Here is a 26,234-nt window from a genome sequence, read left to right as displayed (position 1 = left end):
TCCTTTTGTATTTGTTTGGGGGAGAGAGTAATTCATTACAACAAAAGCAAAAAGCAGACAAACAACAAGCGCATGGTTAGGTCAGTAAGGATATTTAACTGGTCAAAAGGCATTAATATTGTAAGCAACATTCTTCGACCGTCAATCTTATCGTTAAAACAAAAGAAGGACGAATTATTAACACACTCTTAAGAGCATGCACTCCGTTGCCGTGCGCATACCTGAGGCTAAGGCAAACATAAAGATGCACAGCATTAAACTACTCGAGAGAGGGAGGTGAAAAAAGCACATTCATGAATACTAAAGAAACATGCTTTTTGAAAGTAAAATTGATGAAAAATATGCAATCATTAGCAACACGATGCACACACACACACAAAACTGTAAAGAACAAAAGGAAGTTGTGTTCCAAAAATTGCTGTTAAGATGTTTTCTTTATTTTTCTTTGAAACATTGTAACTATTTTACGGGAGCGTTCAGGTTAGTGGCATTACAAGAGTAAGACAAAATAGAAGGAAAAGCAAATCGTACTTATATGCGCGTATGAATCACTTAAAACTGAATTGCAAAGTTTGTTAACATAGTTCTTAACATACGATGTTTATCTACGTGGCGGCCATACATTCATTCTGCACAGACAGACACTGATGAGCGGCGCAACAAGGCTCTTTGTTTGTTTTCCGGTTTTAAATAGCGTTTAATAATAAAACAACTCAACGCCGATCACGTGTTCGACAGCTCACACTGACAAGCAAAGCAGTGAATGTGCTAGAAGGGGCCGCCGTTCACGTTCGTCGTGTTTTGGGTGATATTTATGTCCTTTTCCAAAACTAACGATTTATGTTCTTGCATAAATGCTACACACAAACGTTACGGTGCGTGCGGTAAGAAGGCCATATTTTCACGTTTTGGGACAAATGCTTAGGTTAGGAGTAAATTTACTTGCAAGGAGAGAGGCGTACATATATGAAAACACAGAAAACTGTATCGAGATGCGATAGCATGAATTATTCGCACATGTACACGACACGTTTCTATAGCCACTATGAATGATTTCGTGTCTGCAGTTGAAATTCGCCCTGGGGCTACGGTCCCAACACTCTTCCACCCATTAAGAACGAACACCTTGATGCCATTTATCACCATCGCCACTAACCGAGTGGCGGTGTGTTACAACAGTTTAACTTATAAGTGTCGTTTTCAGCGCGGTAATTCCCCTGACTAAACACCACGAATCTCTCCAAAACAATAAACACATAACAAGGTCTTGTAAATCGATTCCTCAATGGTCACCGCTCTTGGTTGAGTTCCATCATTCATCAGTGTTGTCAGTTTCGCAAAATATTCGCACTAAAAATAATCGAAATCATGTACCACCCCCCCGAGGAGGAAATGAAGCACCTAACGTGTAATGGAAGGCGGCAAATTTATCTCTAACCAATTGTGCTCTACGAATAAAAAAAAGCCAGAACTATATCTGAAAGACATTCAAAAAGTGCTTTGGACGTTTTTCTTTCTTTCCCCAAAACAAAACTCCGAAATTGTTACCAGAAGAGCATCATCACACTCATTTATAGGTCCGCAACACGTCGTATGCACGTGTTTTGTGTCCATTATGGATGTGCATTAAAAAAGCGACAAAGTTTAGATATTCATAACAATAAGTCCACTCTTTGAAATATTGCCTTTAGACTAGCAGTCGAAGCTAGTACATATTTCCGCGATTGTATCTGGCCTAACATGAACGCGGGACTACAGTAGCAGACTTTGTTTATTCTTGGATGGAGCAGCAGCCAGCACGAGCAATCCGTAGATTGAAGTTCTTTCCACTGTTCTACCCACGGCTACCGTAAACATGCTGATGAAGATGCCAAATTTTCTACTACTACTACTAAGATTATTGATTAGTTAACTAAACACAGGGAAACTTTTTGTCGCTTTGTTTTAATGAATACGCTATGCATGTTTACATACTTTATTTGATTTACGCCAACGCGTCGATGCGTGGCTTTTGTTTTTATCATAAAATTTTCGTTTAGGCACATGGTTCGTTTTCACAATAATTTTGCAATACTAATACGCACTGTGTGGGTATAAAAACACCGTTTGAAATGTTTATGTCTAATTAATTCGAGCATACTTTGCTCGTTCGTCACACTTTAGTTTCACTAATCGTAGTCATCACACAACTTCTGCACCGATTTGGAATGGTGTTAAAGAGGACAAAATGGGAGGAGATCACGGGAAGAGAAGCGCGAAGTATAACGGACAATTGAAGTGTCTTTCGAAATGCATACGCTAGGCGTTTAAGTGGAAAGGCATTACTTTCAGCACCGTTCGGCACGTACAATGTTTAAGTTACAGTCATTTTTTCCTCCTTTATCAGAGCAGATTCTTTCTTACTGCTGCTGCTGCGCTTCGTTCGTTGTCTTACAGCGGGAGATCGTACTTAGAGATGTAGGAATAGATAAGATAATACGTAACTGTGAGAGCACACAATCTATACGAGTGTGTGTGTGTGTCTGTGGCTAGGAACAATTTCAACAATGCGGTTTAAGCAAGCAAAGTACGTGGAAAGTGATTCATCTCAATGAAATCCTGCACTATCTCTTCCAACAGCTCCCTAGTAATCTGTGGACGACGCAGATTATACCCGTAAGACTTAAGCTTTTCGTTGCTTAAATGCAAATGCTTGTGAAGAAGCAACTCTTGGTCCATGTACGGTGTTAGCGGTGTATTCTGCACACCATCTCGCTGGCACAGCTCGGCCCATGGCCCTAGGTGTCGATCGTTAATTTCCTCGATTGCCCCAGCCATATCGAGCTTCGTCATGTTCGACATCGTGACGCCCCAGTAATCGATCTTGATACCAAACATGTCGACAAGCAGCTCGCTGATCATCGCCTGGGTAGCATTGCTGTCATCGCACACGTTGATCGTTTCGCGCACCGTACGATCGGTTTGCAATAGTTCCCAAATGCTACCACACACGTCATCCACATGCACCACGTTCATCTTCATCGTTCCGGTCCAGAGAAGTTTCATCGTTTCGTCCAGATGCTTGTAAATTCCCGCTATAATGATGCGAGGCGCTAAAACGAAGAATTGGATAAGTAAGAGCACATATTAACGGTCCAGTTCGGGCAAAGCGCCCACTGCACTTACTCAATCCTTTCCGATCGCCAACTCCATAGCAGATCGGCAGCCGCAGTATGGTGTAGGGCAAATCCTTTATGGCGATCAGTTCCTGTTCTACCTTCGCCTTGTACTTGCCCACCATCGTCCACGGTTCGACGGGACAGTCTTCATTTTGTGGGACCTTCTCGTCCGAGCACATGCTTCCGGTGCTTAGCTCCACGTAACGCTTCGCTTTATGCTTCACAGCCTCCGTTGCACAGTTTAAGCTTAGCTTCAGTATACCTTCCTGGTAGACGGGGTCCGTTTGTCCGGGTTTTGTTTCGGCCGCACAGTTTATCACATAATCCCAGCACCCATCGACCGGTTGTTCGCCTACCTCCATTCGGAACGCATTTTGGCACGAAGCGAGGTTTATTAGATTGGCGCTCACAAATTCTACCCGTTCGTTGGCGAACGCTTGCGTGTGTCTGCTGTTTAGCCAGGCCATCAGCGGTGGCGTCTTGTCGACCACCTTAATGTGCCCCGCTAGATCATGGGTAACGAGATGTTCAACTAGATGACGGCCAATAAATCCGCAACCTGCGAAATGTAACAAAGAAAACAAAAAGAAAAAAGTAACTCAAAAATGCAGAGAACAGCGAACGCAACCATGCAGTGCAGCTTCTCAGCAGTTCCTATCGGTGATTGATCTCAGTTCTCTATCCCCCCGTAGAGGCATTGAACCGTGATTATCGCTTTAGGAACCGGCTTTGAAAGCAGCAACACAACCGGCTTCGGCTGCTGGCGGATGGCACGTTCCAGCGAATGTGCGATGCGCAGAATATCGATCATGAGTGGCAATTATGTGACATTAACTTAATTATGAACCTGGTCCGCATTGTGTTGGTTGGCAAGATTGTTGCGCAACGAGATTTTCCCCATTCTGCTTCTCTTGTTACCGAACTCTGGAACGAAAATGGCAAAAAACCTTTCCCCCTATTCAACATTGATCTTGCGCTAAATTACCTCCAAGGACTAGAACGTTCGGTTTTGACATTATTTTTTAACACTTTTGCAACTGCGGGCAAATTGCGGAAACCAAAATTGCACAGGAAACGCGAAAACGGAAAACGGCGTTCAAATACAAACAGCACGGCACACTTGACTAAAACTTAAACGATAAAGTAAACGACACAAAGCAAATGGCACTAACGGCTAGTGAAGCTGAACCGAGCAACAGAAGAATGAATGAATGTACAGAAGGGCAACGAAAAAGATGTGAACACACAACCGGAGTGGTGCAGTGCACGATGCAACCGTTGCGGCAGATGGGTTGTTTTTGTTTTCTTTTTATCGCCCATCTGCACTTGCTTTATATCAGATGTGGGCAAGTGGCAGAGAGCGCCCGGTCAGTACATTTGCTACTGTTTGACAGTTGATGGCACGAGAGGATACAGAGTTCCTTTTTTGTAAAATTGAACAATTTGTGTGAATTTGCATATAAAATGTTTTGCGATTAATAATTTTTAAACATTTATTCAACGAATAACTTTGGTTTAAAGCTTGTTGTTGTTTTAATTCCAAAGTTTTTTAGGGATATGGACACACGTCCCGTAGGAAGACACAAAAGAGAGAGCCTGATTACAGCAAGCTAAGGTTTACCTGTCGTACTTTGGATACAGCCGAGGGTGATCCTGGATCGAGTATCCTGGAAACGAACTGTGACTTTGCCAAGACGCAGACGATTTCAAAGTTTTGAATCCTGATAAATGTCAGATCGCACGCGATGTACCAGCCTGAACCGGGCCATCACCCTGCAAGTGACAACAAAACCCGAACTGTCACTTTGGACGAAGGTTTCTGACGTGTTGTTTTGTTGATGTACACTTGGCACTTTAATTTGGGAGCCGCTAAAGTTACCAAAAATGTTGAATATCGCTACACATATGGTAAATAGTCTCGCATTTCAATTCCATAGACACTCGCACTACCATTCTGCAACTATTTTGCAGGACTTTGAGGGTCAAGGAAGGGCCGAGAAGCTTTCCCGCATCATCATTACGCTGTTCGGTACGGTAGGACTAGTGTGGGGCTACATCATCCAACAATTTTCTCAAACGGTCTACATTCTCATTGCCGGGGTTTTACTGGCTTCGATTGTAAGTAGCTTACCTTGCGCAGGGTAACATCGACATGGTTGGATGGCATATTTTTTAATCCGCAACTTTGTGTCTCCGCAAACGTAGCTCACCATTCCACCGTGGCCAATATATCGTAAGAAGCCCCTAAACTGGCAAAAGCCTCGTCCCGATCCGCAAACAACGCAAAGCTCATCGGATGAAACGAAGAAGAAAAAGAAAAACTAGTGCTTCGGATGGCTAAATGTTTAAGATACGAATAAAAAACACACACCGTACTGTGGGCTGAAATTCCCCTGTTTGTCGGAAAACGCAGAGAGAGAGTAGTGTTTTAATGTGTTTGCGCTAGTACAGTGGACGTTTGTACGCTTTTAACTTCTCGTGATCGTAATGCTTGTGTATGAGATTGTACATATGACGGAAGAAGAACAGTATGTTGTCGTACTGTCCGTTGTACGGTTGGACTTCATCCGGTCTCCGTTCGCTCGGATGAAAAATGCGATCCTTCGGTATTTGATCCATTTTCAGATGAATGTGATCCAGTCCATGGTAACGGCTGTCCAGTCCCCAGGCAGCAATGTGCACTTCCAGCACGAACTGATGTATGGCTTCGACCGTCGCAAGAAACCAACGTGGACTGTTGCGCTGATGGCGCCAGAATTGGGAAATCCTGTTCTGTATCACAACGGTACGCAAGCACGACAGTCGCTCGTCCTTGTATATACCGCGGCACTGACTCCAGGTACTGTCAATGAACACCGCCCGTTTCACCGGGAAGTTGCCTGTATTGCATTTGATCGAACTGGACCCATTCCCTTGATGGTGCGTGTCCACGATATCGTTCAATCGAAAGCGCAAAAGCGTACCCATATGATACCCCTTGGGAAGGCCGTAGTTTTCCTTCATCTGGTATGTTTCGCCGCTAAACAAGCTGGCCACCGTCAACGCGGTCGGTGTGGGGAATATTAACACAACGTCCTCCTCCACCCGATAGTCGGGGATGTTCGGATAGGTGTAGATTTTAACATCATCCGGCGCTAGGATGGCCGCATGAACTGCCGTACTTTTGCCATCGATCTCATTCTTATGCTTTATGACGTCGATTTTCACCGGCAGCGTAAGGCGAGGCACACGAGATACTATTTCCCCGACAGGAAGGTAGCATGTGTAGCAGAAAAACTTGCGTGACTTTCCACAGCTGGAACAACAGCTCCGGCCCTCAACGTCCATCAAAAAGTCGGTCTCCGCAATGTCCATTCCTTCGAACGGATCCGGCCGCTGGGCAGTTTCAAATGAGGCCATATTTACGAAGGATCGCTGGAAGTTGTACGACCAATCTTGATGTTCCTTTGTTTACATGTTTTTTTACACTCTTCGTAAACTACAACTGTCTGTGACATTTATCATTCTATTCAAATATGTAACGCGTAACCCACGGTAGGCGTTACACAGTGCGTTGCACAAATTCAGCGATATGTGGCAGAATAGACAAAAGTTTAACCGTAACCGGATATCCGGGTATTCTTTTAAACTTTAAACTGCAATTACTTTTGATTCTATGCTTGAATTGACCTACAGTGGAATAAATTTGCCCATCACTATTGCATTACATATTATCAACAAGTGAGAGCGATCGCTACTCTTAAAGTTGTTATGATCAAATTTTTTACAAAAACATATGTTTTCTTTAAACGCTTGTAATTTCTTCATTTTGTGTCCTAGAGTTCACGAGTTGCGTGCTTTGGTTGAAAACTCTACTGTTAAAAGAAGATTCAAAAGATAGGAAATGATATTGCTATGATAAGACCGTTAAGTTTGTGATAATCTTCTCAATTGCCCCACCAAAAGTGAGTTGTACAACAGCCCATTGAAGCAGGAGCTGTTCAATGGGCTAATGCTGCGGCGTTCTCTGGTCTATTAAACCGAAGGTGATATAAAGAAAGAGATCGAAATCACAAAAAAGAAACATTTACAACTTGGACTTGGTTTAACTGTTTATTGAATATACTAGTAAAGTATGTATATATTCATATATTTATAGGTATATCTATCCATCGACGCTGGTATAGGGGATGGGAAAAATTAGACATCGCAGCGTGTTTTATTTTGAAATCGCAATCCACCAATAAACCACCAAACCAACAAATATATCAATTTGTTGGCTTTCTACATTTGCTTCGTTTTCTCCGTTTTGCTGAGGGCAAACCTTTGCTTTATTGAATTTTCTATTCCGTGTGTGGTTCAGGGGTCAGAGCATTTCGTTCTCTAAAGTGTGGCTTTTAAATCTTCACATTTGCTTTTGTTTCACATTCAATTACGACAAAGTACAGAAAGTGTATGCGTGTGTATGTTGTGTGTGGTGGTACTAGTTTGCTCTCTAGAATTACTCCCGTCTTTTAGGATATTGGGTATCCTTGCCGTTTTGATCAGAATTTTACTAACGAAACATTGGGTGGTAAGTAAAGAAAGCGTTAAAAATATTATTTTTACGTTCGTTTGTTCCATTTATGCTTCTGTCCTAGCGTAAAAACAACATTGTCACCAAAGCATACACATTCAAAAGTGTTTCATATCCTTATCGAACGGGTTGTCGCACAAAATAACTCCTTCCTCCCGCATCATCCTTGTTCGAATGATTAAATAGTGTGACATGGAACGCCAAGCGTCCCGGCAAGCCGCGTTCCTATGTGAAAACTGAAGCGTGTACTATTATAATGTAGAGAATGTCTAGTATTTGTGTGTTTTCCCTCCCACTTGTCTTTGTATTTAATTATTTATCAGCTTTTTCTAACGTTTTGAAAGTATATATCCTCTACCAAGGGTGGTGTAGCAGCAAAAAAGAGCAAAACCAAAATAAACTAAAGATAAATTTAAAAATGCTGACATTTGCGTGTGCGAACGTCGATATCGAAACAAGAATTGCTTACGATAGTATGTATAGTTTATATTTTTTTCCCATTACGCACCCAATTCGTAAAGATCACCGTAAATAGGCGCTTCACATACATTCACACAAATCCTGTTTCCGTGCGTTCGATCCTGCCGAAGTAGGATCGGTCCCCCCCAAAAACCCCAAAAAAAAAAACAAAAACGATCTGCTAGATGAACAAAAATATGCTCCAGAGTTAGTGTTCGAATTCCAGTGTCGCTCAACCTAGTTCAATTATCGTCAATGGCGCACATTGTTAGCTTAGTGACAATTGGCCAAGCGCTAGCAATCGCTCGACGGCCGCATTAATGTCACCGAACGAAGCAATTAACGCCTGCAGGTTAGCTTCCCGATTGACGAATCCCATCGCCGTCAGTTGCTCCAACTGGGACCGGTAGCGTTCCTCCGGTGGAATGTTCGTATCGGACGTACCGGTCGCCATCCCGTTTATCATGCGGGCCATAAACTCCGAAAACAGACCGTCATTGTTTGGTGGTTGTGCACCGGCCGCTGCGGCGGTGGCGGCGGCACCGGTCGCCCCAGTTCCGGTCGCTGAACTGCTCGTGTTCGTTGCACCCACACCGGTGGATGGTGGTGCGCCCGGCATTGGTGGGATACCCATTGAACTCATCAGCCCGGGTGCGGCCGAACGCAGCTGCTCCATGCCCTGCTGGATCTGCAGAATTGCATTCATTGCCTGCGGATTGGTGACCATCTGTTGCACCTCGGGATTCTGCATCTGTCGCAGCAACTGGGGCATCATCGTTCGAAGCTGCTCCTGCAACCCCGGACTGTTGGCCAGCAGCGGATTTTGGCTCATCAAGTGGGCGGCCATCGCCGGATCGGCGTTCAGCGCCTCCATCATGCTCCGGGTGGCCGGTGAGTTCAGCATGTTCGACATCACGGACGGGTTTTCACTCATCTGCTGTATCAAACTCTGCATGGCCGGTGTATTGAGCAGACCGAGCGGCGTCCCGTTGGCATCCGTTCCGGCACCAGCGCCCGTACCACGATTTCCACCACTTCCGGCAGTTCCACTACCTGCGCTACTCCAGGGATTCGGCAGGGGACTTCTGTTTTCGGTACCCTGCTGCGGATTACCACCGCCCCCGCTGGTGCTGCCGGAATCGGACGCGCCCGAGTACGGATTGCGGAAGGTAGCATTCATCATCGGTTCCTGTATGTCGCGATAGATTCGCTGCAGAGCACTGTACCCGCCCGGGACACTCTCTAGGTTGGAAATGGCACGATCATGCGAACGCATTAGCTCTTGCAACATTGACGGGTTACGCGCTAGCTCCATGGTTTGTCGCAACAGCTCCGGGTTGTTCAGCATGTGCGATATTTCCGGGTTGCGCTGCATCAGCTCCTGCATCTGTGGGTTCGAGGTCAGTATCTGGCGCATCGTGTCTGGACTGTTCATCATCTGCTGGACGAGCGGATTGTCCAGTACGGTACGCATCAGGTCCGGGTTATCCAGCAGCTCGTGCTGCATGCGCGACTGCAAATCCATAAAGTTGGTCTGGCTACCACCGAGTGCACCGAGCCCCGCGAGACCACCGAGCTGATTCAATCCGAACGGTGTCTGGGACACGTCAGCCGGTGCTCGTCGTGCACTCTCCGATTCTGCACGCGGTGCTGCCTTTATGACCAGATACACCGTTAACCCTTCCTTGATGTTGTGTGTCTTGAGCGTGTCCGTGTCCTTCATGATCTTTCCGGCAAAAATCAGACATACCAGTTCTGGGTTTGTCTCGAACTTTTCCGCCACTATGAGTTTGAGCTGCAATCGAGAGAGAGAGGAAACGTGAAAATCATTTTTAAATTGCATCATTCCTAAACATTGCCTAAACATCCGAATGTTGTCCCTCGCTCGCAGTGGATTATGTTCAATTAAGTAATGTTCCTATTGCTGCTACTGCTGCTAGAGGTGATAAACACATTCCAACATTTTCAACCTTCATTCCAGTAGGCTATACATTCGTGCATGTGTGCGTTAGCAATGTATAGCCCGCTCCAGCGAACGTAACCCCCACGCACACACTCACGTCCATGTGTCATGTTTTTGTTCGATTTTTCCAAGTCACTCTCTGCTCGACCCGAAAGTGCCTTGCTATGGCTTAACGACCCTCTATTGCACCATACACTACCGATAATACCCGACAAAATGGGGCCCGGGATATGGAACACTCCACAACGGAAGTCGAACCAGATCGAAGCATGTACTTTAGAATACGAGAAAATTCTCGAATCACTTAACGCCACACCATCATCACACGAACGGGGACGCTGCCGTCGGTGTCACACACAAAAAAACACACACGCCCGTGGCGCCGTGTCGCGTTTGGGAACGGAATCCTTTTTACACTCACTGCACTTACATCTTTGATTTCGGCATCATCGTCAATCTCGACCGATTTCCTATCTTTTGGTGTTTTCACGTTAATGGTGATTTTTTTCCCACTCGCTCTATTCTCCGCCATTATTGCTGCTTGTTTGCTGTAAAATCTCTTTTCGCAGACACCTCTGGTGACGGGAAGCGATCAGCAGACGTACTGCGTGCGGTTGGCTCATCTAGCGCGATGTGGCGTTTGCCAGACGGGAGAAAAGGAAGAAAATGAATGATGAAGAAAGTTGACATTTGGGAACAAATGCGTCATTGATTAAAATTTAAACTGCCGGTTTTATTCATCATACAACGATGAACATATCATTGATTTCTATCGATTGCACTTTTATTTACCATGTGATATAAAACTCACGTATCAAACCGCGATTGATTGTTGTGGATGAGATCATACCTCATCGACTAATTCTACTTCATGAATCAGACATGGCCCATATACGTGCAAACAAACTCCCGCAGCTTTCAGCATTTCATCCTTATCGACTCTCCAACGCTGTTCCCGGTGCTAGCTCGTACAATGCTAGCTATTAACGAACCCCAAACATCATTTAACACATTCTGCTGCGAATGTGCCGTAACTTCAAACTAATGCACTGAATGTACCACTCGTTGTCGTGAGTGCTTGTCGGTCCGTGAAACGATTCAATAAATAAAAAGCATATTATTTCAAAATTTTACAATTGAAACATTTATTATCTGGATCTGCAAGTGATAACTCATTTCCGATTTGGGTGCAAAGAACCTTCCATGGTCATAATATAACATTACTCTGTACCAATTCCTACATAAGTTTTGCTGCAAGAATGTATAGTTTTGTATAACAAACGTGGTCTGTATTAAATGTAACGAGAGAGAGAGAGGGATGCATCGACATTGTGAACAGAAACACTAGAAATCGTTCAGTGAGCAGCAACACGTTGGAATACTACCGAAGATTGTTTAATCAAAGAATATAAGTTGGTGGTTGCCGATACTACTTACTGCTACTCATTGCCCTGTGCACAATTATTGACGGTTGTTGCAGTACAAATTTGAGTGGTGTGCCGCGTGGGTGTTTTGCGTAATTCAACGATATACAGTGCAGCACAATTGTACCTAGGCAATTTATCTTAACATTCCAAGGTGCCACACCTAAACTCGGTCTTAGCTTTGATAACTACAGTCTTTTTTGTTGTCAACTTGTTTGAGCTACTACACCAATTCCTGCCAAACTTCCCTATTGGTGCTATGTAAACTTGCGCGAACGTGATGCGTGAGGATGCAGAGCGTGGCCCACGTGGAAATAAGGAAGGATGCAACACCACCACAACAGTCCTGTTGTGCGCTACAGTTTGCAGTAGTTAACGCGCAACAACGTTCGCCAATGTGTTCGGTACAAAACGGTCCAAATCAAATCAGGTACAAATTGTCCATAGAGTGCACGCAACATTCGCACGAGCGCACGTTTGCCCTACAAGGATAGAAACAAACCAAAAATGTCTCCCGTTTCCACCAGAGACCCTATCCTTAATTCGTTTAGGTTTTTTTTGTTGTTTGGAATTGTGCCCCGAAGGACAAACGGGACACCTTTCTCGGTGGGCAACAGAAGGGCATAGTACACTTGGTGGTCCTAAAAACAGGGCGCCTCACTGTTCGACCTGATCGTGTGTGTTGTTGGTATGGTTAATTTAGTAACGTACTGTACGCTTCCTTGCCCCACAAAAACCTTTTCACCAATGTACATCGTACGGAAAAATTCGAAGTTGTGTTGAATGAAACTCTGGCAATGGAATGATCCATTTTATCGGACATGTATGGGGATGCATGATTAACGAGCTGATGGAGCACAGACACATACACACACATGGCATGGTTGCAAGCATTACAAACAGCACAGGGTAAGCCTGCTTCAAAATGCGTTAAAAGAAAAGTAACAATAGAACGTATTTAAATATACATGACCGTTAATCTACAGCAACAGCAATCGCGTGGGGTTCAATGGAGATAAAACACAAAAATCTACCTAATACCCATACAACAGGTTTGGTTCTTAACATTTACTACATTTGTTGCTTAACATTCGCGCCAAGTGCAGTCGCGACTTGCAACGCTAGCAGCATGAATTTGTCTACCTTGTTTTGTATACTATGAACTATGAATTTGCTTTAGAATATAGTTAAGACATATATTTTTGCGCACGTGAGAGTTTGTTTTGTGTGTATACTTTAGGTGCTAGATTCGAAACGTTAATATGCTTTTAACCGGGGACCATGGCCATATCACGCATTACTACTACTGTACCCCAGTTTCAACTCAATTCGTGTGAAAAAACAATCAGTTAAACCATGCGCGTGCAACGTGATGAAAGGGGCAAAATGAAGAAATACTCATAACGGATGCATTAAAACTGATGGACAAACTTGGAATGATGATTAACGGTTAAAGTTAATTGAATGCAATAAAGATCGTTTGAATCCTTTTGATTGGTGAACCTTCAGGAAAAAGGAATTGATGCCCGAATCGAAATTAATTGGTTTGGTTGATCTTGTAAAACATGTTAGTTACCATTACCTGGTGGTCAGATACGACTGACACTTTTCTATAGCGAAGTCCATGTTGTTCAAGTACTTCTTCACTGTTTGGTCGAATAATTAAAAACCAGGGCATCATTTTGAATGCTTTCTTTATCTTTAGATTCTGCTGTACTTTACGGTGATCTCTTCCGTACGATGGTCAACAAAGACTGCTACTTGGCACTCCGGTAGCACGACACTCAAGACTTCTAATTCGCCCCGATGCAACACATGCAGTGCAAAAAAAACCTCGAGCACAGTTGCCTAACTAAAATTCTCCGTTTTTCTAATGCATGCGTTAGTTTACATTAAGAATACACGCTTTACAATAATAAAAATAAAAACAAACATCAATAGGAATTCAATGCAAATCGATGGGAAAGAGACATGCAAACAGATACACATAGAGATAAATGGGGAAAATACACAACGATCGTACGATTACTAGAGTTCGGCAATGTCCTATCAGACAGATACACGTTGTTCGATTTCGTATATGGAATATCTTTTCACCAACCGATATACTTCCTAAACTAGCTCGTTTAACTCAAAATTACACTCTGTTCGCTTGCAGCAAATGGTTTAAATGGCTTGAGAAAATGGAAACGCCAAAATAGCATCGCTTCATTGATGGGACAGTGATCGATCGAAAAGCTTTTAATTGCATGCTTTTACAGATGATGGAGGTTCGCCACTAATACAGCCTAACGGTTCGCTAACTATTACTGGTGTACGATAACGGTTGGTTGGATTTCAGTTTCCAGTTTCCGGCCCGTTTTCCAGCAGGCAGCCGCCGGTGTGTAGTGTTCCGGCTTGCGGCAGATGAAATGATGAGGGACTGAATGATATAGGGCGAATGGATTGCAGCCCCAGTATTTAAAGCCACATTCCGGTAGATGATTGCAAAACGAAACGAAACGGAACGGAATGCAATAAAGGTAATTAACTCAAATTAACACAACCAGGCACACACACACACACACACACACACACACACAGGAGCAGATGATGGTTCGATCGTTCGACACCATTCGACAGCCGGAGCACACCGTTCTGACAGGCTATTTGTGGCCGCCGCTATCCTTTCGCATGGTGGGTGGTGGGTGTGTTGTTGGAAAGTCACTCCAACGATAACGATGATGATGTGTTGTATTTTTTTCAAAACTAGCGTATGGGAACGTAATGCGTGATGCCCGATAGCACTCGGCAGACGATGCTTGTCGTGAGCTGATCGATACCAGCGAGGACAGTGCTTCGAATTTTACCAAACGATGCACGGGAACGGTTTACTCAGTTCTTACTGACACTCTTCAGGATGCCCATGGCACGCCGCGGTCCATGATCGTGCACGGTCAGATCCGGCTGAGGCAGTAGCTGGGGCGGCTGTGGATGCGACTGATGCTGCCCGTCACGCGCTTCGTGTCCCGCACCACGGGAAGACGATCCGGCCGGTGGCGGTACCAGGTGCACGGGTATGGAGTTAGATTCGATTTTTTTCTTCAGCCCACGGAACGTTTGCGTCATGTTTCGCAACTGATAGCGAAGCGAGTTTGTCATTTCCTTCTGCAGCTGCTGCACCTCCTGCAAATCTTTGCGTAAATTTTGATACTCGTTTTTCACCTCCGTCACGGACTCCAGCAACTCCATGACGGATTCATTTTCCAGCGACTCTAACTCATTCTCGTCCAGATTGCGCTCCACATCTGTTAATTTAAGGGCGAGCGTATCGAGCTGGACCCCGGCAGTGTCCACCTAACGGACGGGAGATGCAGAAAAAGAAGGAAAAACACAAAACAAGGCGTCAACCGCATCACCGAAAGGAACTTGTAGGCACTGCCTTTCTTTTGCCCGTCGTGCGTACTTACACATTTCTCCAGATCGCACAATGCATTCGAGATCATTTTTACTACATTAAAGCCACAATTCTACAACAATTCCGACAATGGATTGAACTGTTTTGCACGCACAAAATACTTTTACTTGAACAACACACTCGACATTGCAACAAAGATGTTGGAGGAGTTATTTTTTTGTTGTTTTCAACACTCCAGAAGAAAAGGTCCTGGCAGGATCTGTCAATCTTTCAAAAGTGAAAAAAACGTTGAACGCGCGACGCAGTGTTGCCAGAGAAACAAACAAGTTTTCCATTCACGCATTGTTTTCAATACAAAAATATAGAAAACTGGTAAGAAAATCGAGTTTCAGTTGTAATTTTGGTAGCGACATACAATTTGAGCAATAGTTAAGCGCGTATGCTAGGTAAATCTCGCTAAAATTCATAAAATTGGACGTAAACAATGAAGGAAGAACTTAACTGCATCGCATAAACTGAATCATCATCCCACACAAATACGAAAAGTTATCGATTTGTTGTGATCCCATCCAAACAACGAGCGCAGAGATAAACAAAGCAACGCAAAAGCGAATTCCACGTCTTGTAGTGGGTTGCTTGGTACAAGGGCCGCAGAATTTACGTACAATATTGTGCAATCGTGAGAAGCATGTCGACCGGTCGCTTCGTTTCGTCGGCATCGATCGGCAGCACCAGCACCACCTCGAGCACGCAAATATCGGCCAACGTGCCCATCTCCAATACGGCCAACAAGTGGAAACGGGAGAGTGATTGCGATGAATTTGTTGGGGCGCGCCGTTCGAAGCACACGGTGGTGGCCTACAAGGAGGCGATCTACGTGTTCGGTGGGGACAATGGTAAAAACATGCTGAACGATCTGATCCGGTTTGGCGTGAAGGATAAATCGTGGGGCCGTGCGTTTGCTACCGGAACACCGCCCGCACCACGGTACCATCATTCGGCTGTCGTCCACGGTACGTCGATGTTTGTGTTCGGCGGGTATACCGGGGACATTCATTCCAACTCGAACCTTACCAACAAGAACGATCTGTTCGAGTACAACTTCCAGAACGGCCAGTGGACGGAGTGGAAGTTTATAGGCCGCACTCCGGTGGCAAGAAGTGCCCACGGTGCTGCCGTATACGATGGCAAGCTGTGGATATACGCTGGCTACGATGGAAACGCCCGTCTGAACGATATGTGGACAATTAGGTTGACGGTAAATGTGTCCGTACGGTCCGATTTGTTTCCATTTTATAATTCCAAATCTATTTGCAGGGTGAAACGCATCAATGGGAGGAAGTGGAACAGAAGGGTGATCGTCCGCCCACGTGCTGTAATTTTCCTGTGGCCGTAGCACGAGGCTGCATGTACGTGTTTTCCGGACAAAGTGGGCTCCAAATTACCAACACACTGTTTCAGTTTAACTTCAAAGATAAAACGTACGTACAAGAGAGCCGTTACGGTAAGGGCAAACTCGAACCCCTTTTATTTTACACGGTTTTGCATCAAATTTCTCAGCTGGCGCCGGATATCAACGGAACACATCCTGCGTGGTGCTCCACCACCACCCGCTCGACGCTATGGCCACACGATGGTACATCACGATCGGTTCCTTTACGTGTTTGGCGGAGCGGCTGATTCGACGCTTCCCAACGATCTTCACTGCTATGATCTGGACAGCCAGATATGGTCTACGGTAACGCCGGCACCGGAATCTCAGATACCAAGCGGTCGTCTATTCCATGCTGCGGCCGTCATTGGTGACGCGATGTACATCTTTGGTGGAACGATCGATAATAATGTGCGAAGCGGCGATACGTACCGGTTTCAGTTCTCGAGCTATCCCAAATGTACGTTGCACGACGACTTTGGGAAGTTTCTCCAAAATCGGCAATTTTGCGATGTGCAGTTCATCGTCGGTACGGAGGAGGTAAAAATTTCTGCCCACATTGCCATGATTGTGGCTCGGTCACAGTTTTTGCGATCAAAAATATTGTAAGTCAATTAAAGTCGCTGGAGTTGTAGGAGCCCAACTGTAGTGAATGTTCTCATTGCAGAGCGGCACGTGATGCAAGAAATTTACATTTTGAAAAACTCTTTGGCACGACGGATGTCCCGTTGGCAGAACAACCCATATTAGAGGTGCAACTGCCGGATGCCCAACCGGAGGCATTTGAGATAGTACTAAACTACATTTACACCGACCGGATCGTCTGTAAGTGGAATGGACAGTCTCGTTAGTGTTTTTCGTATGTTACATGTGTTATATTATACTTTCTGCCCGTCCTTCCACAGTTAAAGATCCATTCAGTCACAAGCTTGTGCTGATCATGATGGATGTGTATCAGCTTGCGGTGCAATTTAACATTCCCCGGCTGGAGCAACTGTGCGTCCAGTATCTGGAGTTTAAGATCTCAAAATCGAACGTGCTCGATGCGCTGTACAATGCGGACCGGATGGGCTTAACGCTCATCAAAGATTACTGTCTCGGGTTTATCGTGAAGGAAGATCACTTTTACAACATCGTAATGTCGGCCGAATTCGCTGCCCTAGACAAACCGCTCATCGTGGAGATCATACGCAAGCGGCTCAATCCGAGCAAACACACTACGGACATGAAGTACGACAAAACGATCGGTACCACGCTCGAAAGCGATATGGCAGTGTTTCTCAAGTCGGGCGGGAAAGAATTCTGCGACATTAATCTGGTGCTGGAGGAAAAGATTATACCGGCGCACAAATCCATACTGGCCGCCCGCTGCACCTACTTCCAGGCCATGTTCCGCTCGTTCATGCCAGCGGACAATACGGTCAACATACAGATCGGTGACATTTCCCCATCGCTCGAAGCGTTCGATTCGCTGCTAAGGTACATCTACTACGGTGACACCAAGATGCCACCGGAGGATTCACTCTACCTGTTTCAGGCGCCCTGCTTCTACGGATTTGCCAACAATCGGCTGCAAGCGTTCTGTAAACACAACCTGGAAAATAACATCACGTACGATAACGTCCTGCAGATATTGGAAGCGTCGGACAAGATGAATGTGCTGGACATAAAGAACTACGCGCTCAAGATGGTGGTGCACAATTTTAGCCAGGTGGCAAAGCTACCGAAGATGCAGGATCTGTCCCGGGAGCTGCTGCTCGACGTGATAATGGCGATCGCGGATATGAAGGTGGAAAACAAGCAGCGCATACATGACACATTCATCAGCCAGTATAACGATATTTGAGGTGAGCTAGAGTGAGCGCACCTTCCGACAGACCCGACCGATCAACCGATGCCGTTGAGTATTGGCCAGATAATTTATTCACATGTTGCGCACATCTGTGTGTTAGAAATATAATAAAATTATATTTGATGGTTCTAAGCAGCACACATGAGCGGTCTATTCTTTAAGTGGTAAATTAAATGATGCTGTTTTTCCAGATGATCATCTGTTTGCGGTGTGTATAAAACGCTATAGTGATAATGATACGGGGCCTTTCATTCGGTTGTTTGATTCTTATTTGACTCCTTGATATCCTTCCTGTTTATTAACTCCATATCGAGTTATCCATTTCATGCATTGTTAATATCTTTGTCATTACAACCATCATTTCTATTAGCAAGATTTATGTGTCTCAATCTGTACATCTGGTTTGTCATCTTATACACACAATACTCTGGAATTTTCTCAAAATTCTATAACTCGACTTTAACTCTGCACAAACAATAGACTATTAGTTCAAAATATTTATTTCCTCACGATAAAATATAGGAACAAAAAAATAAAACACCTTTGCTTAGAAACTATGCTTGCACAAAACACGCTCTTTTGCTACGCCTCTTCCACCCGCCTCTTCGGAACGCCATGAGAATATATTAACTCTACTAAAATCTGTACAATTTTTGCTAGGCGCGCACGCTGTAACATGTGAGTCGTTTGCAACCGAAAGAGTTCCTACTGCGGCCCATTTTGGTGGATGCAAAGGATGTGCAAAAAACTACTTTAAAAGGTAGCAGACTATCAATGAACTGCGATCGTTCATAAAACATAAGCATGCAAAAATACACTTACAAACACACGTACATACACACACACACACACACGCATATGAAGAAATCGGGATAATTAACGATTGATCGAAACGAGACGATCCGTGTTCCAAAACAAAGTGTAACGAATGGTTAGAAGATCTGCTGTCGATCCGCACCACAGTTACAGGCACTTCTTGAACACAAAACCAGCTCGCTTCTACTTTGGCCTAGTGTTGCATACCTGCATGTGTAACAATTTGCAAATAAGCCTCTCTCTACTACACAAGAAGGTTTGAAGTAGACTACTAATAGTGTGAGATATCCAGTGCTTCCTCTTGCTACTACTATCCGATGACACGTGTCTAATGTGGTTTCCCGTTGTACTTGTGTTATTAATGTCCGTTCAAGGTTTGTCTGTGCTGCGTTGCACGGTTTCAAAAATATAGCATTGATCCCTATCCTAGTTATACACCTAATACACCTTTTATGCCTGATAACACACTGCTCTCTATATGCAGTGCCCAGAAAAAAAAATACGTTATGCATGTAGAAAACAATGGTGAATATTGAAAAAAAAACTCGATGAAAAGTAATGAATGATTCTGTACATATGAAGGTATGGAATACAGGATGAATATTGTACTAACCACGCATGTGCCACACCGGAGATATAGGAACATGATTTGGTGATGATGAAATGATCAAAATGCAATCATCATGCATATAGAGACATGTCCATTAAACCGGTCGGCTTTGTATGCGAAGATATGTTAAATAAGATAGCGTGCGATTACCAACACCGCAATTTAAGCCTTTTTGTGATGAAATGAGAACGACAATAACGAGTTTGAAAATGGGACAATAAAATTCATAATGAAATACGATCGCTCACAGCCCTTTGCTTATGTTTCTTCGTGTTGCTTTGCTTGTGTCTAGCTACAACACTACCAACTACTATGAAGACACACACACCTACATTGCGGGTTTGGGGTTCGGGGTTCGGGAATATAAAAGGATATTTCCTCCTTACGCCTTTGGTCATTGGGCACGTCTTAATTGTCTCGCACGCTTCGTGCCTTCCAAAAGTTGTAACGCTTCACGGATGATCGTTTTCTTGCCATCTTGAATATGCTGCGGTTGTTGCTGATCGTCAAACCTCATGCGTCTGGTGTTGCAACCGGTTCTACTCAATCGTTCCTTCACGATCGTTTTGTGCCCGGTCTGTAACGTTAAACGCCGGTTAGGCGTCGTTGTGCTAACACCAAACTCATTCGACACTAATCCCGATCGTCGTAGCTGGTGGCAGCTTTCCATAGGCGTACGGTGGTCGGCGGTTTCAGTAGAGGCATTCACTTTATTCCTTTGTTGACTGGTACAGGACAATAAGGGTCCGGCCGCATTCACCACACCGTTCGAACGTAATGCTCTTCGCGCAAACGTGTGATCCGTGCGATCGTCCGCGGGAGAGGCTTTATCGTGCGCAATCGTGTGTTGTGGTGTTGCACGAATTATGGTGGTCGTTTTTCTTCGCTTTACAACTCCGCCAAATGGTGAATGTTTCAGGTCTACGCGTTTGCGGCCACAATCGGTAATGCTAGAGGAGGATGATTGATTACGCGCCCGAGACTGACGTCGACTGCTACGCGTTTCGTAGAAGATTGTTATGACGCGTGTAGATGGGCCGGATTTGCGCGACCGCTGCTTTACCAGCACCGGTACAATCCTCTGCTTTACGCCCGACGGCAACGAGGAGGTCGTTGAGGAGGCACTGTTTTCTTCATCGCCACTGTAGCCATGGCTGTCGGTGCTGGTACTCTCACTGTCCGAGTGTGACAGCAGCACTTTCGCTGCACTGGAGCCAACGTACGAGGAAGATACTTCATTGATCTGGATCCGATGACCGTGAATGGAAATGATCTGCTGAAGTGGTTGGACACCACCAACAGCCGCGTTGGAATTTGTTTCCTCCTCCGGTGTTTCTTTTTCGTCCTCCCGCTCGTCATCATCATTTTCACTTGAGTCCTCTCCGATCGAAATGGGCTCACATTTTGATGTGTATTTGCTGCAGGTTGCCTCACAAGGCACTACGGCGGTGCCATTATTGTTGGCCGGATGTCGGTAATCGTACCGTTCCATCTGGTAATCATGATAGTGAGAATCCGTGTGATGATGCTGCTGCTGCTGATGATGGTGATATTGCTCGTCCAACTCCATCTGGTACTGGTGATAGTTGTGATGCGTTAAACTTCTCATAGATCCTCCAGTCGGTTCGATTCGAGTCGGAATTGCTCCCGTTTCTTGGGAAGGTTCCCGGGCACTCGGTATGCTCCTGTTATGCTCATGGTACTCTTGCGGCGCAGGATGGTGATAATTGTGAAAGTGCTCTATAATGGCCAAATTTCCCGTGCTGTATGCTGTGCTTTCGTTTGGCTGGCGTTGCTGTTGGTAATATGTATCGGGTGAACTGCAAGACTCTAACATCTCCGCCCGCAAACGTTCCGATTTTGTTTGTAAGTTCGTCAGCGAGTAGGTTGAATCTTGAGTTTGATCCGTTACAATTGTTTCATTATCGGACGAAATGGATGAATAATCGTACATCGTTTCATCGTCCTCTTCGTGTGACACACCCTCCACCATGGTGGCTTTGTTGCGGTACGATTCAGCAACATCATCCTGCTCGAGACCATGCTCAGCGACCGGATGAAAGAGCGATGTGTATGAGTGGTCCGTATTTTCAAAGCTCCGGCTTAACAGCGTGTTGTATGATTCGGCAAAGCTGTCCGTGTAGGAAAGATCCTGCTCCTGGTACGAGGTAGATGGAAGGGCATGGCTGTACTGATCCACAGCTTGAAGATGGGCCATTTGGTGATGTTGCTGTTCAGGCTGCGGATGAACCGCATGGAGATTAGCTTCGTGCGCTTCCGTATCACAATACTCCTCGTCTGCGTTGTGTTGTGAATGTTGATAGCTGTGCTGCAATGGTAAACTATGATGCGCCGCACTGCTGTACCGTAAGCGGTCTATCTCCGACATCGTTGGCAGTGACTTTCCGCGTGTGATGCAGTCGAACAGATGAATAATATTGCTTCCCACCGCACTTTGGCCAGCACTGAGCTGATCGCTGGCTACGTGTTGGATGGTATCTTTAACCGATTTCAACACATCCCGCTTCGGTGGTCCGGGCGGGTCAAGCATAATGATCACGACGGACGTATTATCTGCCTTCATGTTGCTACGATTCCACCGATCGAGGGCTTCATTCACCAGCAGCTTGCTGGGATTTTTCCACTCATTTCCACCCTCCAGCGCGATGCGAATATTTTCCATCTCCGCATTCCGTACGATGTCGACTGCGTTCTTCGGGGACATCACGTTCCACAAACCGTCCGTACCGAATATGAGACACCTGTCGAATGAGTAGCAGAATTTAGCAAATATGATCTTTGATCACCTCGGTTAGCTTACCTGTACTTTTTTGGGTCGATTTCAATGACCGATACGTCAGGAACGGGACTTACAACAAACTCATCCATCGCCGAATTGTAGCTCCATAGATCACCCAAACTTCGTGCCACGGCCAGAAACGGTATCTCATCAATCGGTGTGCTTCTTCGCACCGGACCCTTATGGCCAATACGCGGCCTGTTCCATACCACGCGCGGTACACCGGACTTTGTGACGACCTTCCCACCGCAGCTCATAATGCGCATCTTCTCCGCATAACTTTCCGGTTTGTGATCCTCGGTGAGGGGTGTCGCAACCCACTTGCCATCGTGTGCCGATTCCTTATCATTTTGGTAGCCCAATACAATGCCCGAATCGCCTACGTGACCGATGTAAATTTTCCCACGCCTTATAAACGCGATGCTGGCAGTGGTTCCAGCCGTGCTCGGCAGTCCAGACGAAGTTTTTGGCCATTTGTCTGTTGGAAGTTGAACCAGAAAAACATTTCTTGTAATGGTACATGAACTGTGGAGAAATTTCCCGCCCAATGAAGACACCCCCCGTCATAAAATGCAAAATAATAATAAAACCAGCTGAAATGTCCAATTTGATTGACATTAGCGCTGTGTTGTTCGCGTATGCTACCCCCATACACACACACACACACACATGCACGCAATCATAAATTTATGCGTCACGTTGCTGGTATGCGTGAGCAAGTACGCTTACGTCAACCTGTCCGATTAAATGAGTGGGAAAATTAAACAACACGAAATTTCATGAAAACGCATGCAGGATGTCAGCTTAGCCAGCAAAATGCCACCTTTATCGAGGTATATTCTTTACCATATGCAGCGTTGCAGCTACTTTATGGCTGGCGATAAAGCAACACTAAGGAAATGAACAAGTGAAAGGCCTCCAACATTGAAAAAAGAGCCCCCCACAGAAAGGAAATATGTTGCATTCGTGCTGCTGGATTGTACTGTCTGTACAAGCGCGGGGTGGGGTGAGTTGAGAGGGGTGAGTTATCTTCTACGTTGTTTACCTTGCTCGCGCCACATCGAATAGTGTGTCTGGATGTAGCCTTCGCGTATGGATTTCAGCACATCCTCATCATTCTCCGACCAGAACAATTTCTGGCTGACGATCGTATTCATCAGATGCTCCTTGGCGTACAGGGACGCTTCCGCGCCGCCATGGCCGTCATAAATTCCAAAGTACGCGTACTCCAGATTTTGATCATTCTCCGTTTGCTGATAGGCGACGGAAAAGTAGTCCTCCTGGTACTTGCGACCACCGATCGACGTGTGGCCCGTCACACGTAAATTCACTCCGATCGACATGTGTGAATTTAAAAAAAATATGCACCCGCACTCGCACTGTATGTGTCACACGGCTAGGAAAACTTTCTCGCGTACACAAAAATAGAAAACAGAACAAACAACGACGATGCAGCTGAATCGATCACCGCCATCAAGGTTTGTAATACCAGGTCGGACCAACAGCGGATGCGTGGTTTCTCGCAGGGCGTCATTTTGAAATGTCATTTTTGTCATTAGAGTGAAGGTTTGGTGGTGTATTTTATTTGAGGAGAGATGCCTGGAACTTTGTGTAATTTAATTCAAAAATTTGCAAATAAAATACTGTTTGCCAGGGTCCGATGAATATTGAAGAATTTGCCGAATATCAAACACCTTTGAATGACGGTTGTGAAAAGCCAAGATACTCGAATCAGTTTGGCAACACTGTAATTTCCGGAACTGATTGTTTTGTTTGGTTGACTCAAATATTGGAAATTACTTGCTGAACAATTTGTTGGAATATGTGCCAACCAGTTGAGAAGAAATTGTACGTTTTAAATAGTCGACAATAGTTCGTCAAATACACGAAAAGATCTGTTTTAACAAGTGAAATTTAACTGTTTCCAAACCATGATTCCTGCAATTGTACGATAAAACTAATTGAGAGCAGATGTAATGCTCAAGGTGTTACATTGTAACGTATCTCTGTGATAGCTCTTTTCGAAATACAATTGTTTGGGACAATAACTTGTTGTCTTTTATTATTTATTGTTAAATTTACAACGATTCTATTTCCCTAATAGAATGTACCATCTTTACCTCTGTATAGCAATCAAAAATATAACCTGCATTTGTTCGTTTTGTTCTAAAACACTTTGTGTTCAGTTGGCGGAAGTTGTGTACCTACGATCATGAAGAGATAATTAACGTTCACTGTGATTGATGGAAGATATCGTACACTTGAAACGTGACTCAGCTGTTCTTGTTACACGTTAATCATTAATATCTTAAACTAACGGTAATGTCGCATAATCGGACCAAAAGCACCATTTCATATTGCAACTCGTTCTGTGTGTCGTCTTTTATCTAGCTATAAATTCCCTTCCTTTTGCAATCTATGATTGCATATGAGCACTCATGCATGAAAAATAATGTTCAGTTTGCGAAACTGTCTGCTACAGTAAATGATTGTCCTTGTACTTCTTCGACCATGTGCATTCGCTGTTCTCTTTCCACTCCGAGCTGCCCTCGCCATCACCGTACAGTTCCTTTTTCCAAACGGGGACAGATTTTTTCAGCTCGTCGATGGTGTAGTGTACCGCTTCCAGGCTGGACTTTCGATGTGGCGAGCTTATCGCTATAACTACCGATGCTTCCTTGACCGGAACCGTCCCAAGCCGATGGTGTATGCCGATGTGCACCACATCCGGCCATCGAGCGCGAACCTCCTCACACAGCAGGTTCATCGTTTTGATGGCCATCGCTTCGTACGCTTCGTACTGCAGCAGTACCACAGTTTTGCCTTCAAAGTTATCTCTAGTCGTGCCCACGAACAGTGACACCGCGCCGCAACTTTCGTGTGCCACCTGATCGTTCAGCGCACCGACATCCAGCTTATCAAACGTTAACTTTAGATAATTCATGATCTATTGTATTTCGGTGCTTGCGTTCCTCGCTCTAACCTCCGGAGATGGGCGGTATCACGGCTAGTTCGTCTCCGTTGCGAATGCGTATTGTTTCACTGAGATCCGCACAGTACTGCTCGTTATGCGCTAGTATGACATTGTTGCGGATGATGGACAGGTTGAACCGATTACAGATCAGATCGAGAAGCTCGGAACACTTGATTTCAGAGTGCGGGACAAGAAAATCTTCCGTACCGGACACGCCAGCTAGTTCTCGAGATTTTGCGAAAAACAACAGCTTAACCCGCACAGAATCTGGATTGCTCATAGTATGATACTGTAAAACTGAGTACACTTTTAGCAATGAACGCAGCGCATTGCGTACGATCTCTCGATTCGGGGGACGAACTGCACTGTGATTACGCCAAGCAAGCACCTGCTGAAGTGCGAGCTCTTTTGCGTGACAGCATTCCAGGGCTGAAAAGAACCGCTGATGATTTGTTCTGTACAAGATTTATTTTGCTTCATATTTTGTTCGAATTTCAACAAAGTTATACAGACGAGCGTTGTTAAAATTGACCAATAATTTAAAGCCTTGACCAAAAATTAATTCTGTACAAACAAAAGCGTTAAAAGTGCCTTTCGCAAAATTTCCAATTTACGAATTTGGTTGAAAAGGGCTGCTTTAGAAGGGCTGCACATAGCACGTCGTGGCAAAACAAACCTTCAACACGTGGAACTACACTTATAAACGGTTTTGTAATCTCTCGCGCGCGTTCTCTCCGCTCTCTTTTTTGTTTACAGTTTGTCTGTCAGTCTCACCGGGCGTTGTTGGAAAAAAA

The 26,234-nt window shown here is 44.9% G+C and overlaps 9 protein-coding genes across 11 annotated transcripts; 2 read left to right on the top strand and 7 right to left on the bottom strand.

Annotated features, from left to right (window-relative positions):
- Positions 1 to 1,643: 1,643 nt before the first annotated feature.
- On the bottom strand, positions 1,644 to 4,444 carry LOC128297501 (uncharacterized). Of its 3 annotated transcripts, none has more exons than XM_053033152.1 (3): positions 4,144 to 4,444; positions 3,166 to 4,082; positions 1,644 to 3,092 (listed from the first exon to the last, which is right to left on the bottom strand). In XM_053033152.1, the coding sequence occupies exons 2-3, from the start codon at positions 3,623 to 3,625 to the stop codon at positions 2,554 to 2,556; spliced, it is 999 nt and encodes a 332-aa protein (XP_052889112.1). In that variant the 5' UTR covers positions 3,626 to 4,082; positions 4,144 to 4,444; the 3' UTR covers positions 1,644 to 2,553. The 3 variants fall into 3 exon arrangements, with proteins under 3 accessions (XP_052889112.1, XP_052889111.1, XP_052889113.1); XM_053033151.1 differs by having other exon boundaries at positions 3,166 to 3,717; XM_053033153.1 differs by lacking the exon at positions 4,144 to 4,444 and having other exon boundaries at positions 3,166 to 3,717; positions 4,006 to 4,027.
- A 507-nt stretch (positions 4,445 to 4,951) lies between these two features.
- LOC128297509 (signal peptidase complex subunit 1) lies at positions 4,952 to 5,563 on the top strand. Its single transcript, XM_053033165.1, has 3 exons — positions 4,952 to 5,066; positions 5,130 to 5,276; positions 5,364 to 5,563. The coding sequence occupies exons 1-3, from the start codon at positions 5,043 to 5,045 to the stop codon at positions 5,481 to 5,483; spliced, it is 291 nt and encodes a 96-aa protein (XP_052889125.1). The 5' UTR covers positions 4,952 to 5,042; the 3' UTR covers positions 5,484 to 5,563.
- Positions 5,540 to 6,604, bottom strand: LOC128297503 (tRNA-uridine aminocarboxypropyltransferase 1). Its single transcript, XM_053033155.1, has one exon. The coding sequence runs from the start codon at positions 6,555 to 6,557 to the stop codon at positions 5,601 to 5,603; it is 957 nt and encodes a 318-aa protein (XP_052889115.1). The 5' UTR covers positions 6,558 to 6,604; the 3' UTR covers positions 5,540 to 5,600.
- Positions 6,605 to 7,244: 640 nt separating this feature from the next.
- On the bottom strand, positions 7,245 to 10,708 carry LOC128297496 (ubiquilin-1). The gene is made up of 2 exons (XM_053033146.1): positions 10,566 to 10,708; positions 7,245 to 9,967 (listed from the first exon to the last, which is right to left on the bottom strand). The coding sequence occupies exons 1-2, from the start codon at positions 10,665 to 10,667 to the stop codon at positions 8,441 to 8,443; spliced, it is 1,629 nt and encodes a 542-aa protein (XP_052889106.1). The 5' UTR covers positions 10,668 to 10,708; the 3' UTR covers positions 7,245 to 8,440.
- A 3,412-nt stretch (positions 10,709 to 14,120) lies between these two features.
- On the bottom strand, positions 14,121 to 15,150 carry LOC128297505 (uncharacterized). Its single transcript, XM_053033158.1, has 2 exons — positions 15,009 to 15,150; positions 14,121 to 14,895 (listed from the first exon to the last, which is right to left on the bottom strand). The coding sequence occupies exons 1-2, from the start codon at positions 15,042 to 15,044 to the stop codon at positions 14,434 to 14,436; spliced, it is 498 nt and encodes a 165-aa protein (XP_052889118.1). The 5' UTR covers positions 15,045 to 15,150; the 3' UTR covers positions 14,121 to 14,433.
- A 398-nt stretch (positions 15,151 to 15,548) lies between these two features.
- On the top strand, positions 15,549 to 18,370 carry LOC128297494 (leucine-zipper-like transcriptional regulator 1 homolog). The gene is made up of 5 exons (XM_053033144.1): positions 15,549 to 16,214; positions 16,274 to 16,437; positions 16,517 to 16,993; positions 17,056 to 17,213; positions 17,294 to 18,370. The coding sequence occupies exons 1-5, from the start codon at positions 15,645 to 15,647 to the stop codon at positions 18,232 to 18,234; spliced, it is 2,310 nt and encodes a 769-aa protein (XP_052889104.1). The 5' UTR covers positions 15,549 to 15,644; the 3' UTR covers positions 18,235 to 18,370.
- A 349-nt stretch (positions 18,371 to 18,719) lies between these two features.
- Positions 18,720 to 23,809, bottom strand: LOC128297492 (uncharacterized). Its single transcript, XM_053033142.1, has 3 exons — positions 23,512 to 23,809; positions 22,488 to 22,944; positions 18,720 to 22,428 (listed from the first exon to the last, which is right to left on the bottom strand). Exons 1-3 carry the CDS (start codon positions 23,807 to 23,809, stop codon positions 20,061 to 20,063), a joined length of 3,123 nt encoding a protein of 1,040 aa, XP_052889102.1. The 3' UTR covers positions 18,720 to 20,060.
- Positions 23,810 to 24,507: 698 nt separating this feature from the next.
- LOC128297508 (molybdopterin synthase catalytic subunit) lies at positions 24,508 to 25,410 on the bottom strand. The gene has a single exon (XM_053033164.1). It carries the CDS (start codon positions 25,408 to 25,410, stop codon positions 24,943 to 24,945), a length of 468 nt encoding a protein of 155 aa, XP_052889124.1. The 3' UTR covers positions 24,508 to 24,942.
- A 34-nt stretch (positions 25,411 to 25,444) lies between these two features.
- LOC128297510 (molybdopterin synthase sulfur carrier subunit) lies at positions 25,445 to 25,799 on the bottom strand. Its single transcript, XM_053033166.1, has one exon. The coding sequence runs from the start codon at positions 25,718 to 25,720 to the stop codon at positions 25,445 to 25,447; it is 276 nt and encodes a 91-aa protein (XP_052889126.1). The 5' UTR covers positions 25,721 to 25,799.
- Positions 25,800 to 26,234: the final 435 nt, after the last annotated feature.

This window comes from Anopheles moucheti, chromosome 2 (genome assembly GCF_943734755.1).
Source record: "Anopheles moucheti chromosome 2, idAnoMoucSN_F20_07, whole genome shotgun sequence".
Lineage (NCBI taxonomy): Eukaryota > Metazoa > Arthropoda > Insecta > Diptera > Culicidae > Anopheles > Anopheles moucheti.
The sequence above is the reverse complement of the archived record's forward strand: the minus strand, read 5'-3'. Positions and strand labels throughout refer to the sequence as shown.

Coding starts and splice junctions, on each gene's coding strand:
- LOC128297503 (XM_053033155.1), bottom strand. CDS start 6,557: ATGGCCTCATTTGAAACTGCCCAGCGGCCGGATCCGTTCGAAGGAATG.
- LOC128297510 (XM_053033166.1), bottom strand. CDS start 25,720: ATGAGCAATCCAGATTCTGTGCGGGTTAAGCTGTTGTTTTTCGCAAAA.
- LOC128297492 (XM_053033142.1), bottom strand. CDS start 23,809: ATGTCGATCGGAGTGAATTTACGTGTGACGGGCCACACGTCGATCGGT. Junction 22,945..23,511: donor TTCGATGTGGCGCGAGCAAG/GTAAACAACGTA, acceptor AACTTCCAACAG/ACAAATGGCCAAAAACTTCG. Junction 22,429..22,487: donor ATCGACCCAAAAAAGTACAG/GTAAGCTAACCG, acceptor CTCATTCGACAG/GTGTCTCATATTCGGTACGG.
- LOC128297505 (XM_053033158.1), bottom strand. CDS start 15,044: ATGATCTCGAATGCATTGTGCGATCTGGAGAAATGT. Junction 14,896..15,008: donor TGTGCGATCTGGAGAAATGT/GTAAGTACGCAC, acceptor CCCGTCCGTTAG/GTGGACACTGCCGGGGTCCA.
- LOC128297496 (XM_053033146.1), bottom strand. CDS start 10,667: ATGGCGGAGAATAGAGCGAGTGGGAAAAAAATCACCATTAACGTGAAA. Junction 9,968..10,565: donor ATGATGCCGAAATCAAAGAT/GTAAGTGCAGTG, acceptor TCTCGATTGCAG/CTCAAACTCATAGTGGCGGA.
- LOC128297501 (XM_053033151.1), bottom strand. CDS start 4,174: ATGTCAAAACCGAACGTTCTAGTCCTTGGAG. Junction 3,718..4,143: donor GAACGTTCTAGTCCTTGGAG/GTAATTTAGCGC, acceptor TACATTTCGCAG/GTTGCGGATTTATTGGCCGT. Junction 3,093..3,165: donor TGGCGATCGGAAAGGATTGA/GTAAGTGCAGTG, acceptor TCTTCGTTTTAG/CGCCTCGCATCATTATAGCG.
- LOC128297509 (XM_053033165.1), top strand. CDS start 5,043: ATGTTGAATATCGCTACACATATG. Junction 5,067..5,129: donor TGAATATCGCTACACATATG/GTAAATAGTCTC, acceptor ACTATTTTGCAG/GACTTTGAGGGTCAAGGAAG. Junction 5,277..5,363: donor GGGTTTTACTGGCTTCGATT/GTAAGTAGCTTA, acceptor CCGCAAACGTAG/CTCACCATTCCACCGTGGCC.
- LOC128297508 (XM_053033164.1), bottom strand. CDS start 25,410: ATGAATTATCTAAAGTTAACGTTTGATAAGCTGGATGTCGGTGCGCTG.
- LOC128297494 (XM_053033144.1), top strand. CDS start 15,645: ATGTCGACCGGTCGCTTCGTTTCGTCGGCATCGATCGGCAGCACCAGC. Junction 16,215..16,273: donor TGTGGACAATTAGGTTGACG/GTAAATGTGTCC, acceptor ATCTATTTGCAG/GGTGAAACGCATCAATGGGA. Junction 16,438..16,516: donor TTTAACTTCAAAGATAAAAC/GTACGTACAAGA, acceptor CAAATTTCTCAG/CTGGCGCCGGATATCAACGG.